This window comes from Gorilla gorilla, chromosome 5 (genome assembly GCF_029281585.2).
Source record: "Gorilla gorilla gorilla isolate KB3781 chromosome 5, NHGRI_mGorGor1-v2.1_pri, whole genome shotgun sequence".
Lineage (NCBI taxonomy): Eukaryota > Metazoa > Chordata > Mammalia > Primates > Hominidae > Gorilla > Gorilla gorilla.
The window spans coordinates 172,707,484-172,723,878 of record NC_073229.2 but is presented as its reverse complement, the minus strand read 5'-3'; the positions used below and the strand labels follow the sequence as shown (position 1 = coordinate 172,723,878).

Sequence of the window (16,395 nt, the reverse complement as noted above, 5' to 3'; positions counted from 1 at the left end):
CACTGTTCTAGCCTGGCACGTGTTGTGCTCTGCTTGGAGGAGGATGGGGACACATGACAGGAAAGTGGTGCCAGGAACAACTTGAGATGTGGGAGTGCAGTCTTCCCCAAGGGAGAGTGCAAATATCAAAATAGAGGACTACGGGCTGGCCTGAAGAGCACAGCACCACCTGCCACAAGCATGTGCCCAGGGGAAAGTACAGAGAAGCGAGGGAGTGAATGAGGGGCTGGGAGTCCTGGGACAGCATCCTGAGCTCAAGTAGGGTTAGATGAATGGAGAAACACTTCCCTGGTCATGGTAGGAGCCATGAGGAAAGATGAGAAGAGGATGCTGGGGAGTTTGCAAGTGAGGCCCAATGGATGATTTCCATTGTTCTATGAAGTGGGAAGAGACTCAGTCAGGCTGAGGGCCAGGTGGATCAGGAGTTTGGAGACACAGAGGATATCCCTTAATTATTTTCTTGTTATTTCCAAGACTTTTTTATTTCTTTTTTATTTATTTATTTATTTATTTTCTTTTATTATTATTATACTTTAAGTTTTAGGGTACATGTGCACAATGTGTAGGTTAGTTACATGTGTATACATGTGCCATGCTGGTGTGCTGCACCCATTAACTCATCATCTAGCATTAGGTATATCTCCTAATGCTATCCCTCCCCCCTCCCCCCACCCCACAACAGTCCCCAGAGTGTGATGTTCTCCTTCCTGTGTCCATGTGTTCTCATTGTTCAATTCCCACCTATGAGTGAGAATGTGCGGTGTTTGGTTTTTTGTTCTTGCAATAGTTTACTGAGAATGATGATTTCCAATTTCATCCATGTCCCTACAAAGGACATGAACTCATCATTTTTTATGGCTGCATAGTATTCCATGGTGTATATGTGCCACATTTTCTTAATCCAGTCTATCATTGTTGGACATTTGGGTTGGTTCCAAGTCTTTGCTATTGTGAATAGTGCCGCAATAAACATATGTGTGCGTGTGTCTTTATAGCAGCATGATTTATAGTCCTTTGGGTATATACCCAGTAATGGGATGGCTGGGTCAAATGGTATTTCTAGTTCTAGATCCCTGAGGAATTGCCACACTGACTTCCACAATGGTTGAACCAGTTTACAGTCCCACCAACAGTGTAAAATTGTTCCTATTTCTCCACATCCTCTCCAGCACCTGTTGTTTCCTGACTTTTTAATGATTGCCATTCTAACTGGTGTGAGATGGTATCTCATTGTGGTTTTGATTTGCATTTCTCTGTTGGCCAGTGATGGTGAGCATTTTTTCATGTGTTTTTTGGCTGCATAAATGTCTTCTTTTGAGAAGTGTCTGTTCATGTCCTTCACCCACTTTTTGATGGGGTTGTTTGTTTTTTTCTTGTCAATTTGTTTGAGTTCATTGTAGATTCTGGATATTAGCCCTTTGTCAGACGAGTAGGTTGCGAAAATTTTCTCCCATTTTGTAGGTGGCCTGTTCACTCTGATGGTAGTTTCTTTTCCCATGCAGAAGCTCTTTAGTTTAATTAGATCCCATTTGTCAATTTTGTCTTTTGTTGCCATTGCTTTTGGTATTTTAGACATGAAGTCCTTGCCCATGCCTATGTCCTGAATGGTAATGCCTCGGTTTTCTTCTAGGTTTTTATGGTTTTAGGTCTAACGTTTAAGTCTTTAATCCATCTTGAATTAATTTTTGTATAAGGTGTAAGGAAGGGATCGAGTTTCAGCTTTCTACATATGGCTAGCCAGTTTTCCCAGCACCATTTATTAAATAGGGAATCCTTTCCCCATTGCTTGTTTTTCTCAGGTTTGTCAAAGATCAGATAGTTGTAGATATGCAGTGTTATTTCTGAGGGCTCTGTTCTGTTCCATTGATCTATATCTCTGTTTTGGTACCAGTACCATGCTGTTTTGTTTACTGTAGCCTTGTAGTATAGTTTGAAGTCAGGTAGTGTGATGCCTCCAGCTTTGTTCTTTTGGCTTAGAATTGACTTGGTGATGAGGGCTCTTTTTTGGTTCCATATGAACTTGAAAGTAGTTTTTTCCAATTCTGTGAACAAAGTCATTGGTAGCTTGATGGGGATGGCATTGAATCTATAAATTACCTTGAGCAGTGTGGCCATTTTCACGATATTGATTCTTCCTACCCATGAGCATGGAATGTTCTTCCATTTGTTTGTATTTCTAATCAAGTCTGATGCTTAGAACATGGCACACTGTTATCCATAGAACCACCTCCTCTGGCCCTCTCTCTCCCCAGGCCAAATCCATCCTCCCTCTAGTTCCCACAGCCATTTGTACACATCTCTCTTATGGTTCCAACCATATTCATTACCCAAGTTTTGGGGAAAGTCCATTGAGGATGAATGGGGATGGTGGTAAAATCCAACCAGATTAGTCTTAACTGCTGTGGCCGTCACACAAGTACCCTGGGATCCTTCCAGATTGAACTCAAACTCAGTTTGGTTAGGGTCTTCCGGTGTTTTTGTTACAGTATGCAGAAGGTGACAGCTAATACCCTTTTCAGAGTATTCTTCTCTGAGGTCATGTTGGAGGGGTGCTGTATTGGAAATTGGAATATTTCCAAATAATGGTTCCCATGGTTCTCTGATGAGTGGTCCAGACCTAGACCTGAATGAGCATTCATCTTCTCTTCCTCTCTCCCTCCTCCCTTTCTCTCTCACAGACACAGACACACTCACACACACTCTAAGTTCTAGGAAGTACAATGTACATAGTTTGCTCTGAGAGGGTCCTCATAGCTAAGAGTAAAGACAGTCACAATTCTAAGGGTTCCAAAATGAATTGTGTGGTTGAACAGTGGCAACCAACCACCTTCTCTTTTCTTCTTTCCCTATTCAAATTAATGTTCTTTATAAGTGAATACATCATAGGTATCTACATACGAAGAGAGATTACAAGAAACACCAAGACTCTGGCAAGTGTTTCCTAGAAATCATAAGAAAAAGAGCATCTTCTTTGAACTGTTGAATCTTAGGAGTTAGCAGGGGATTGGGAAGATTTGAGGTTTATGGTTAGTTCTTTAAAATGATGCAGCAGTCAGGAGAACACCCACTCCTAGAAGACATGAAATATCCCCGTTCACGAAATGGATTGGAGGAGTTGGGAGTAAGATGATTTAAAAGTGGGCCAGGCACGGTGGCTCACGCCTGTAATCCCAGCACTTTGGGAGGCCAAGGCAGGCAGATCACCTAAGGTCGGGAGTTCGAGACCAGCCTGACCAACATGGAGAAACCCTGTCTCTACTAAAAATACAAAATTAGCCGGGTGTGGTGGTGCATGCCTGTAATACCAGCTACTCGGTAGGCTGAGGCAGGAGAATCGCTTGAACCCAGGAGGTAGAGGTTGCAGTGAGCTGAGATCATGCCGTTGCACTCCAGCCTGGGCAACAAAAGCAACATTCCACCTCAAAGAAAGAAAGAAAAAAAAAAGTAAAACCAACATTAAGCTTCAGTGAAACCCACCTTGTTCTATCAAAATTTAAAACACACACGTAACTTTAATACAGCAATTCCACATGCTAAGTGATATAGGTATAGGGATATCCACAATAGCTTTTTCTTCTATAACAGCAGAAGGTTGCACTTTCATAGAGTACTGGTTAAACCTGCATAATAGAATACTATGCAGCCTTTAAGGAAATGGGAGAATGTTGACATGGGAGGACCTCCAAGATGTATTAATTTAAAAGTATGGTGAATAGCATGAAAAATCTGCTCTCATTTCTGTATGGCGAAATACATATGCAATTATATTTATAAATACAGAAGAGTTTCTCCGAAAAGATGGTAATTTTTTAAATAGTTTCTCAAATGCATACATTACCTCTCAAAGTTTATTACAAACACCCTCTTCTCCCTATTAAAAATGTGTCTTTGTATCAATTGTGGTACACTGAAATTAAAAACCCATTATTGTCAAGTTGATTAATTTCTAGGCTATCCAGACCTAGACTTGTTTTTTCTTTCCCAGTAGAAGATATGGGTGGTGTTGTCATTTAGCTGTATAATATTGAGCAAGTCAGTCCTCCATGTGGACTCAGATTCTTCATTTGAAAATGATAATCTTAGACTCAAGATGACTTCCAAAAAATATCTTGCTGGTCTAAGGTGCTATCATTAGATGACTCGATTATGCATATTTGAAAATAAAGCAATAAAGTGGCAAAGAGAATCTGGGTGGATGTCAGAGGGTGAGTTCTGGTGATGGCAGAATTGCAGACAACTACAATTTTCCCAGTATATTTCATTATTTGACCACTTTATAAATTCCTTTTCATTTCTACTCCATTCATCTTTAAAATACCCAAGAAACAAGAAAAAAGGCATATTCAACTGAAGAAATTTATTTACTTTTTTCTAGGTACATAGATGACATAATTATAGACAAGTTTTGATACATAGGAAAAACCCTTCCGTCCACCTCTTTTTATGCTAAATGAATCATCACAATAATTTTTACAATTTTTAAAACAATACACAGCTTTCTTGGGCTGAAGCAATTGCAAGAACATATTGGTACTGGTATATTACAGCTACTTACAATGTTTTTAAGAACAGCAATGGAGAAAAATAAGTTATTTAAATATTGATTTCATATACAGAAAGTGCAATGTTGTTAGTTGTTATATAACTTGCTCGACAGTTTCTTTTCTCTATCAATTTTAAATCAAGATAACTTGGACTCAAACTATTATATTTTCTTCTGAAAATAATACAGTACACACATGGCAGCAGTGACTTGGCAAGTTGACCTTTTTTGCTGCAGTTATGAAAGCAAACTTTACTATGTCAGGAACTGATTTCCAATAGATTAGTAATTTCCAATTTCACCCATACCTGGGGGTTCAGGACAGAGAAAAGGGCCTCTGACTAAGGCAAGGCCATGAAACAATATCTTAGTTATCTGGGTACATAAATAGTACTAGCTGGAGCTGACTACATTTCCTTCCAGACAGCTTTGAAGTGAAAATCATACACAATGTTATGTGTAGCTACCTGAGCCGAACTGCCTTTCCAGGTTTCTTTTGTGCTTTTCAAAGACAACAATTTTCACCATTACTCAAAATTCTGTACCAAATGCAACTGATTAAAACTGGATATTGCTGAAGCCTACCACCTGTTCACTAATGTCCACAGGCAGCCCCAATCCGCCTCAGTCAAACATCACACCCAAACATTCAGCTTTTCTCAGACCAAATTAAATGTTTAAAGAAAAAAAAAGAAGACCAAACACTAAAGATATTTTTAAAATATTTAAACAACACAATAAAGTAAAAACAACCTCAGACCCCTCAGACTAGACATTCCCACTGAAAATTCTTTGTGGTCCCTGAATTTGATTTTCTATGCAAAGGCATTGATTTCCAAAGAAGTGTGATAAAAATGTGGTTTGGCATTCTCAAAAACTCCAGCAAGTTCCCTCTTCTGCTGCGACTTTCACTGAAATGAAAATCCTTCATGGAGAACGAATTAAAACTTGGAAATTGACATGAGATTTCTCTCGCTCCTTTGTTATCTCTTACACAACTTTTGTGTGGATTTTTGCTCAGCTTCAACAATGACAGGATCTGTCCAAATGTCAAGCCGAGGTATTTTGAGAGCAGGGAGAGAAGAAGCCTGTCTACAGCGCCCATATCCACCACAGCACGTGAAATGCACTGAACGCTTTAGCTATGCAAGAACCCTGCAGCTTCATTACATCGCAAATAGGCTAGGCCACAACCCGAGAGGACAAACAAACATGAGCTGTTTTTAAGAGTTCAATAGAAATCTGGCAGCTTTAGCTTTTTATTCTGCATTTCCACAACTTCTTCACATGGCATCTTATAGAAGATGAAAATTAATTATTAAAGAAACATGCATTATTTTTTAAAAATGCATACTAATGCATGAAAAAAATATATCATCACCTGAGAATGTCTTTTTTTCCTCAGAAACATGGATCCAGACATGAGCAATATGCTAAAGATGGCTTTCCAATTTATGAACTCACTTCCCCTCCAACCCAAGGGAAATTATTTGTTTTAATAAGTAGATGAAATATTATAAAACTTTCAATCAAGGGCTTGTGGTCAAGGTGTTTCTATTATAAATGATTGCCCTTTATATTTTAGATGATTGCATTTGATGCTTAAAATAGTGTTCATGATAAGAATGTAAAGGAAAATCATTTTGTAAGCAATGGAAATCACAATAGTTTACTTGTTTAAAGTTACTGTTTGCTAGAAAACCAGACACTAGACTAAAAGAGGATAGAGGCCAGGTGCGGTGGCTCACACCTGTAATCCCAGCACTTTGGGAGGCCGAGGCGGGTGGACCACCTGAGGTCAGGAGTTTGAGACCAGCCTGGCCAACATGGTGAAACTCCATCTCTACTAATAATACAAAAATTAGCTGGGCGTGGTGGTGGGTGCCTATAATCCCAGCTACTCGGGAGGCTAAGGCAGGAGAATCACTGGAACCTGGGAGACTGAGGTTGCAGTGAGCCAAGATCGTGCCATTGCACTCCAGCCTGGGTGACAAGAGCGAAACTCCATTTCAAAAAAAAAAAAAAAAAAAAAAAGGATAGAATGTGCTGAAATCAGTTGTAAAACAATTTAAAGTAGCAAATACTTTACTTAACACAAGCCTAATGTGATTTGTCTAGCTCCATATTGAACCTTTGTTGTTTAAATTAAAAGAATTATCTAAATAAAAAAAGAAGGATAATAGTATTAGTTGTACTACTGAAAAGTCTTTTAGAAAACATCTTATACATGACTTCCCTTATTAAGGACATCTTTCTGAAATATGCAACCTCACAGTGACCTTTTGCAAACATGATCCGTTAACTGAGGACTGAATTTTGGGATGGACATGGTCAGGATTCCAAGTCAATACTGCAGCGCGACGATCCACACAGTAACGATACTAAACTGGTTAAAACCAAAAGCAGTCACTATGAATACAGACACACACGCGCACGCACGCACGCACGCACACACACACACACGATATTTGTGAATTTCAGATAGCTTTTTACTAGATTTGTAGTTAGTTAGCTTAAAAACCAAAAACCAACATGAAGTGTGTGGCTGATGAATACCTCTACAAAATAAGCCATGTTACAATGAGACGATTAGAAAAGCTCACTTTTGCTGGAAACATCCCAGAGAGGTTCGATGTCCGCCTAAGCTGAAGATGTGGAACTATGGTTACAGGGTTGTGGACACTAGTTAGATAACTGCTTAAAAGCTTATATTAAGGCAAATAAAAGCTGATTGCTAGAAAGCAATTATGAAAATGTCTCTTGTTTATCTAAAGAAGAACAGGACTTTTTTTTTTTTTTCCTGGTGCAGCCAGATGTTCTAACTTTTGAACAAATGAGCATGGTCAGTAATGTACAATAACTCTTGAGTCTGTTACTTTGGCCTAGCTAAGCCCATCTGGCCCTTGGGCATCCTGCAAGATGACAGACAGAAGAGCAAGGGCACTATCAGAAATGGAACAGGCTGCCCCCTACTCCTCCCAGCCTCTACCAGTACACAGAGACAGACTGGAGATAGAGCATTCGCAGCCAGTTGGCATCGTGGTTCTTTTGTCTTCTGAAAATAAAAATAAGTGCTTGTCTTGTCTTTGGAGGTCAAAGAGAACCGCACTAATTTATTTCCTCGAGGGGGCTTTTCTGGAGGAGAGGATCCTCAGTCCTGTGCCAAGGTTTCACGCTGTTTGGCCACACGCCAGGCCTTTCTTCTGGATCTGGTCTGCACGTCCAGAGATGGAGGAATTGCATCAGCATCATCTGCACAGTGAAAGGGTGGCTCTTGTCCAGAGAGGCCCATTCCGGGCCTGGCTACATGGCCTCAGGGCCTGGCGGCAGTTTGAAGAGTCTGGCTGCAGATAGGAGCTTTCTTATGTGTCTCTCCTCTGTGATGCCGGCTTCCTGAAGGCAAGTGTGAGACAGAGAAGGCACTTGGCTCAGTGTGCTGAAGCCCGCGGTGGAGAGGGTGCTGGCGTACATGGGTAGACCGATGGAAATGAGCCAATCTGACACAGACGAAATGCACCCAGGAGAGACGGGCTTTCGGCAGATTTCCGTGAGTCCACCACTTGGAATCTGGATAAATTAAGAAAGAATATGATAGAAACGCTCCATGTGTCATCGAGGACTACTTCGCGTATGTCTAAAAGGAACAGCACTGAAATACTGCATTGCTAGACTATTATCAGAAAGCGACAATGCAATGAGTGTCAGAGATCAAGACTAGCAGGAAAAATTCTTCTCTAAGATGAAACAAATCTTTAAGGAAGAGTTCCACGAGGTTCTCGAAGGTTGTTGGAATGAGGTCAAATCCCATTTATGTGTCTGAGTCTTCAAACTATAAGCATTTACATATTCTGCTATTTTGTTTCACTGTGGATATGCTCTTGACAAGAGCCCTAAGGTAGTCTGAAGGGACAAATCTAAATCTGGGTGATCGTGTGAAATGTAGCATTCGGTGGGTAGGGTTTTTATAAAGGAGACTTTCCACTGTATTTTGAATCTATGTTAACAATCAGAAAATTACATATTTAGTCAATACAGTTATGAAGAATTTAAAATACAATAATATCAAGGGTTGGCTGGAACAGGGAAGTGGACATTTAATCTTGACTACTGGGTATATAAAGGGCCTGCACCTTTCAGAAAGGTGATTCGCTAACGAGTATGAAAATCTTTGGGATTTTATACAATTTTGATGAAGCAAACCATCTTCCAGGAATATATACTCAGAAATTAACCTTTAAAGTCTACAAAGATTTATTAACAAGGATGTTCTTCATTACATTATTTAAAATAAAAGGTTAGAAAAATCTAAATGTTTTAACTATGAGACTCACTACTAGAGTACACTGACCTACTAGAATACTTTGAAATACAATAGCCACCCCCTCTTATCTATGGTTTTGCTTTCTACAGTCTGAAAATATTAAATGGGAATTTCCAGAAATAAACAATTCATAAGTCTTATACTGCATGCCATTCTGAGTAGTCTGAAGAAATCTCACACCACCCAGCTCTGTCCCACCTGACAATCATCCCTTTGTCTAACAAATCCACGCTGCCTACACCACCGGCCCCGCAGTCACTTAGTAGCCCGTAGTCATCAGATCAACTGTTGCGGTAATGCAGTACTTGCATTCAAGTCACTCTTATTTGACCTTATAATGGCCCCCAAGTGCAAGAGTAACGATGCTGGCCATTCGCACGTGGCAAAGAGAAGCCCTTAAGTGCTTCCTTTAAGTAAAAAGGTGAGAGTTCTTGACTTAATAAGAAAAGAAAAAAAATTGTATGCTGAGGTTCCTAAGACCTACAGTGAAAACGAATCTTCTATCCATGAAATTGTGAAGTAAAAAGAAATTTGTGTATAATATATACAGGGTTTGGTACTCAGCAAGCTTTCAAGAGATCCACTTGGAGGTCTTGGACCATAATCCCTCATGGATAGGGGGAGACTACTGTATTGATAATATCAATTTTTTTTTTTTTTTTTTTTTTTTAAGTAACAGGGAAACAAACAGATTCATGATCTGATAATAGCCAACAATCAGGTTTCGGTACTATACATTTATGCATACATTACGCATGTGCAGAGAAATGATTAGACAGAGTTTTAATGGACAAGTAAAAATTGTGTATATTTATGGTGTAAAACGTGGTGTTTTGATAAATGTACACATTGTGGAATGGCTCAATCAAGCTATTTAACATATGCATTACCTCACATACTATATTTTGTGGTGAGAACACTTACGATCTGCTGTCCTAGCAATTTTCAAGTATACATTGTTATTAACTGTAGTCACCATGTTGAACAATAGATCTTTGGAAGTTATGCTTCTAACTGAAACTGTGTCATTCAGACGGATTTTATTTTATTTCTTAAGAGATGGGGTCTCACTATGTTGCCCAGGCCGGCATCAAAATTCTGGGCTCAAGCAATCATGCTTCTGCCTCCCAAGTAACTAGGATTACAGGTGTGCACTATCACACCCAGCACTAGACGGATCTTTAAGAAGTTTTTCACAGTGTTGGGATTACGGATCATTTTCATTTTTTTTTTCTTTCTGAAAGTGTATTTTTAAACATTTCTAGGCTGACCACGTATTACTTTCTCCCCAGCTGTCTCCTTTCCATAGCTACACAAGCCCTTGCCTGCTTGGCAGTTGTTAGCATGCTCATCACTAAGCGTGATCACTAAATGTGCCTCAGGAAGCTGGAGAACTGTGGGCTGCTCACCGCCATGCGGTGCTGCTTCCGAAGCTGCTTCACCCGGATCTGGTCCATGTTGGCGGCGACGTCCCGCTCGGGCTGATCCAAGTCCTCTGCGTATCTCTGCACCAGGGCTTCAGGAATCCCACAGCGGCCATGCTGCCAGGGAGAACAGGAATATGACATCAAGAGTCATAAGGATTTTGTTTTTCTTTCCCTAAGATAACACCACATATAACGTAGGGTCTCACTGTCACTTAGACTGGAGTGCAGTGGTGTGATCATGGCTCACTGCAGCCTCAAACTCCTGGGCTCAAGCGATCTTCTCACCTTGGCCTCCCAAAGTGTTGGGATTCCAGGCGTAAGCCACCACGCCCAACCCAGAAGTTTTAATTTGAAATGAATATATTTTCTTTATTGGTCAGGATGAATGCTTTAGAGGGAATACTTTTACATCTTTATCTTAAAGTACTGATGAGCTCTAGGAAAATGTTCTGAAGCATAGTTAAGGCAGAACACAATTATTCTACATTTTTCAGGCCAATGCCTTCGCCTCAATCAGATCATTTTGCAAAATACAACTCCTCTAATGTTACTGAAGAGAGTCTTCCAAACTGCAGGAGAGAAGGGCTAACTTCTGCTTTACAGATATTCAACTGTTTGCACTTTACCTGCTACAAGTGATACCACCAGCTCACTAGGCCAGCATTTACTGTATGGTCATTCTCACTACCTTTTATTTAAAGACATTCACTCAGGAAATATCAAGGAGGGTCAGAGAGGTGGAGGAGGATCTGATTCTAAGGCATTCATTGTCATGAGAATTTTATAATAAAGGACTCTCAGGAATGCATCCTAATAGGACCTGTATTTCCAGGAGTAAAGTACTGCTGTATCTGTTAGCATTGCTTTGTCTTTGGAGTCACTTGGTATTGGTAGATCTCATTTTTTTGAATGAGAAATAATTTTTCATTATACAGGTAAATGTTTTTGGTACAATGGGGGATTTTATATTATCTTTTTCCCATTACCCATACAGATAACTGTATAATACAATTATCACATCTGAATAGGGTTCTTTTGTCCACATTTATTTTATTTGCTCCTAGTAATCCCTCTAAGAGGTCTTCATGCAGGTTATTTTTAACCTCGGTTTACCTATGGAGAGATGAAATCGGGAGGTGTCAATATCTGAACACATGCATGTCAAGTAAGGTGTGGACACGTGGATTCAGGTGTTTCCTGTCCACTGGGCTGGCTACCGGGCTGGCTTCAGATGTGGGTTCATCTCACCTGGCTGCCTGACTTCTACAAACAAAGGCCTGTGAACGTGGCAGGCCCAGGACCTTTGATACCTTATCGGAATACGGCTCCTCCGTGAGATCGATGCCTTCAGCGTGCAGCTTGTTTTCAGTGAGCGTTTCTAGATCCACTCCCCGGGCACAGGAGACCTTCCTGGTCAAAGCCGGGCCCAGCTTCACACCATGCTCCTGGAGGCTTGTGTTCTCGGGGAGCTCTGAGAGCCAGGGGGGCGGCCTTGTGCTTGGTGGGCTGCCAGGCGCCTGCCCTGAGAGAGGCCTGGGAGCCAGTGCTGGGGGACAGTCGCTAGGGCTGGTGGGGCTGGCGGGGCTGCCCCTTTTCACTGGCAGGCATGGCGCATCGGGACTGGGGAGGGCCCCACTGGGGCCCATGGGAACAGGGTGGAGTCCGTTAGCAAGGCGTTCTCTGCTCTTTTTGGCAGGAACAGGTGGAGGCTGTGATGGAATTTTGGGCTGCATTCTCTGCTCAGCATCTACCCCTTCTTTGGTGCCCAGGGGATGGTGTGTTCCTTCAAACTCATGTCCTTTTCTGTGGCCCTCCAGAGGTGTCCTTGCTAAACCGTGTTTAGCTCCAGGAGGCTGAGCATCATAGTTTCTGGGCAAACACTGAGGGGGTGACAGGCCGCGACCAGAGGCTGCGACTGAGCCCTCCAGTTTCTTAGTTGTCAATTTCTGAGGTTCAGAAAATCTCTTGCTTTGGGTCAGTAGCAATGCATTGTCGACAGCAGAGTCTCGCTCCAGGGGCTGGGCCTTCGTGGAAGAGGCAGTCGTCTTCTGTGGCACTTCAGGTACAATCTGAGGGGGCGGTTCTGTCACCTCGGTAGGCACGTCTTGCTCAGCACCAGGCTCCGCTTGAAGGTCATCCAGGGAATGGGATCGGGGCCAAGTGTCCACAGTCTGGGGGCCCTCCAGGGTCTCACAGCTCCGGCAGATGGAAACTGGGAGGCTTCTTCGGTTTTTATTCAAACCAGTCACACCAGGTGGGTCACAGCTCTTGGACGTGTCTGGGGCAAGGCCACCACCCAGCCTGCCCTCCTCCTGTCCCTGCTTCAGTGCATCCCCTGATTTCATTAAAGGCAATGTTGGGTAATTGCCCAACTGGTTTCTGCTAAAAGACTTCAAGCTGGGCTCGGTGGATGACTTGGCAGATAGGAGGCTAGCTTTCCGAGTCTTGCCTGTGAGACAAGGGAATATTTTACAATCACATTTTAAAAGCAAATCAATCAAACGGATGCATAAAGTTGTGCTAACATAATTGAAATCTCCAACACCCACATCCTATTGTTCAATTACACTAAAAACATAAAATCACCATTTATGACATTGGGTGATAGAGGGTTATTATGGTTCCATTTTTATTTTTAGAAAGAATTCTTAGTCTTATTAAAGGAATCATGAAGACTGAAATTAATTGGGTTACATGGGAAAGAAATACGCTGTGTCAAGCAGTAAAATAAATCTTGGCTTAAGTCTGTGCCCCACTGCAATCGACGTGGAAAGAGGCTGATCATCATACCGCATATTGATGGGATTTGTTGGGTGAGTACAATTTCTCAAGGTCATGATGGAAAAGGAGAGCTGGACTGAATTTCACAACAGGTTCTATAAATGGTATCCCCTACAGAGTTATCTGTGAATACTCAAATCCCACCTTCCTTGAAGCCCCTCCTTCTAGTAAGTTTATCCTAGAGGCAATCAACCAACCTGGACACAGACAGGTAAACTTTTGTGAGTACTTTGCCAAAGAAAATCTACAAAATACTGATAAAGTTTTAGGTCCCAGCAAAGCAACAGTCCTAGTTACAACTGTCAGACTGATAACTGAACTATCAACCAGACATAATCTACTTATCTGATGACTGGTAATTGATACTAAACTGCTGCTGTTGGATAAGCTTTGCCAAGAACTTACAATTCATGGGCCAGACAATGTGCTGAATGCTTTGTTCTCATCAGTACTTACATGCGCGCGCGCGCGCGCGCGCACACACACACACACACACACACACACACACACAATTAACTGTCCCTTGTTACATTTTTGGTTGATAACATGTTTGTTGTGTGCTTTGACCCTGTCCACCTGTATGTTCCACACTGATAAACACCAACATGCTATGCATTTGTAGGATATTATTGTTGTTACATAAAGATCATCAGCCTAGTGCTACTACTGAAGATACTGACCATGGTCCTACTTTTCATTATTAGAAAAATCATCACAACTTAAGGAGGCCAAGGCAGGTGGATCACGAGGTCAGGAGATCGAGACCATCCTGGCTAACATGGTGAAACCCCGTCTCTACTAAAAAATATAAAAAATTAGCCGGGCATGGTGGCAGGCGCCTGTAGTCCCAGCTACTCGGGAGGCTGAGGCAGGAGAATGGCATGAACCTGGGAGGTGGACCTTGCAGTGAGCCAAGATCGCGCCACTGCACTCCAGCCTGGGCGACAGAGCGAGACTCCGCCTCAAAAAAAGAAAAGAAAAATCATCACAGATAAATGAAGAAATACCTCTTCAGAAAAAAAAATTGCATCAGATTTTAAAAGTAGGTTGAAATAGAAAATTATTAGAACCTCTTTAGCATAAATTTAGAAATATGACTTTCTTTTCCCTTAACTCCTAACATAAAACTATATATATAAGTTCCATTTTTGCATTCTGCATTACATTAGAAAGATCCCTGAACTTACTTTGAGTTCAAAGTATGGTTCGCTAGCAATCTAGTTCTTCAGCAGGTACACCTGAATTCATTTGGGCATGAAAAATTCTGCCAGTGATATCTGTGAGATCCTTACCAATCACCAACAGTTGGGGGAATTAATTTCCTGAAAAGTTTTGGATATGAAAAGGTTATTAAGAGAAAAAAAAATTCTTCAGAACCTACATGAGCTACATAAGGATTCTCATGTTTACTGAAACTGAGGATGTACTGGGATACTGGGTGGGTTTTGCATCCTGTCTTGACCGAGGCTATCTGAATATTATATATAGTTTGGGGAGAACTACTATCTTCCCAAGTTGATAGAAAACCTTGAATAGCAGGGCGTCATGGCTCAAATTCTGAGGTCCCCAAGATGCTTCTTAGAATTGGAATTAGACTGAGGCAAACAAGGTGTCCAGAGGACAAACTCTAAGGAGGTGAATGCCCAGAGTCATGTGAGTGCAGGGCTGGTACCCGAGAGTGAGCACCTGCTTAGGGTTTGCATCCTGGACACCCACTTTCCTGTCCTTAGCCCTAGTTTTGGTGCCCACAGTGGCTCTCAAACTATTTTTTCCCATGATTCCCGGTAAGAAATACATTTTACATTCAACATGTAGTACACAGAGACACACATGCATGTACACAAGCGCAAACACACACACAGACATAACTGAAACAAGGATTACAAGTGACAGTGCTAACAATACTAACCTTTATCTTAGGGGATGCTCTCTGATATTTTGTATTCTATTTTGTCTTACAAAACTGCTGTCCATGACCCACTAAACTGCTTTCATGACCCACTAATAAAGTACAACCTGCAGTTTTAAAAAAGTTTGCTTTAGTAGGTGCTCAGTAAATATCTTAACACATGGGCTACTAGATAGGATTCCAATGGCTGCTAAAAGCTATCAAACCTGGGCATTTTTTATGATGGCCTTCAAGAGTTTGACAGAGATTTAGGTCACTGTGGCAGCGTGAGCCTCTTACCACTGTTTCTCATCTTGCTACAATGGGAATTCGGGGGTCACAACAGGAAACCACAAAGCCATCCATGGTAACGTTTAGCCCACCTGACCCCATACCACTTAAGACTCCTCTTCTGTTTGAGACAAGTACGTTTTCTGAAATTTCATACTGATTACTTCCTGACTGGCTGTACAGAGAGGCCACAAACAAGACATGTGGCCATCCAATCCTTCTCTCCTGCAGTAACTGCCTCGACATTCAGGCCATGCAGCTGAGGCATTTAAGACACTGCTGCTGGTGTGACCCTGATGGATGGTCTACCTGGTAAACTGTTTTCCTTATGGACCTAATAGCTCCCAACACTCAAATGTTGGTTTTTATTGCATACAGAAAAGGGCATAGGAGACACACAATTTAGGTTTTACAGCTGCAGGTATTTTACACGGAATTTATTAACCTCACCCAGCAGCCAGGAGAATAGATAGGGAGGCTAACTTGGACTAGAATGGTGTAGAGGTGAGAAAGGAAACGATGATTGCTAAGTTCATGATAGGAATAGAATCGTCCTTTTGCAGAAAACTGTGCTTTGAAGTCAGTACTTGTCAAAGCAGGTTCCCAGCGACTCATGCTGACATTACCATTTTCCAGGTTCTCACTGCTTTCGTAGCATCCTGAGTCTCGGGGTGAGCATCCACTCAGGCCCTGGCTGTCAACGAGCAGCTTCTCCTGGGATCCTGACTGGTCGCTGTTACCTAGAGGAGAGAACACGGCACGAAATCAACAAGGTGAGTGAAAAGCAGAGGTTTCAGAGTCAACAGATCTCGACTTTATCCTCAGTTACTGCCCTGAGCTTTTGGAAGAGAACAATTTATCTTAAAATAGACGAGATGAAAATGAACTAGTGTGATCACAACTTTTCTTCCAATAAGGTATTCATCGCACGAAGATAAGTTTGGAGAGAGCACACAGTTGGAATATGTTGACACCTTTTAAGTTATGCGAACAGAAGCTGACTCTGGCCTTGGGGCTATGAGGAAAGGAGAAAGGTAGAGTGTTGTTTTGGCAGTGGGGCTCCCAGACCCTTCTGAGTGATGGCACCATCAAGGAGAAGCAAAGAAAGAATAAACGCCCCATTCACAAGGTGAGATTGGGTCGT

The 16,395-nt window shown here is 41.7% G+C and overlaps 1 protein-coding gene across 8 annotated transcripts in view; it reads right to left on the bottom strand.

The window, feature by feature from the left end:
* Positions 1-4,342: 4,342 nt before the first annotated feature.
* The window catches only part of SASH1 (SAM and SH3 domain containing 1), a 284,343-nt gene continuing 272,290 nt past the window's right edge, over positions 4,343-16,395 (bottom strand). For all 8 annotated transcript variants that reach the window (XM_055391928.2, XM_063707936.1, XM_063707938.1 and 5 more), the window contains 4 exons: positions 15,878-15,991; positions 11,602-12,740; positions 10,274-10,405; positions 4,343-8,110 (listed from right to left, as the gene is read on the bottom strand). In XM_055391928.2, coding sequence (XP_055247903.1) covers positions 7,847-8,110; positions 10,274-10,405; positions 11,602-12,740; positions 15,878-15,991 — 1,649 coding nt within the window. In that variant the 3' untranslated portion in view covers positions 4,343-7,846. The remainder of the gene's footprint in view (positions 8,111-10,273; positions 10,406-11,601; positions 12,741-15,877; positions 15,992-16,395) is intronic.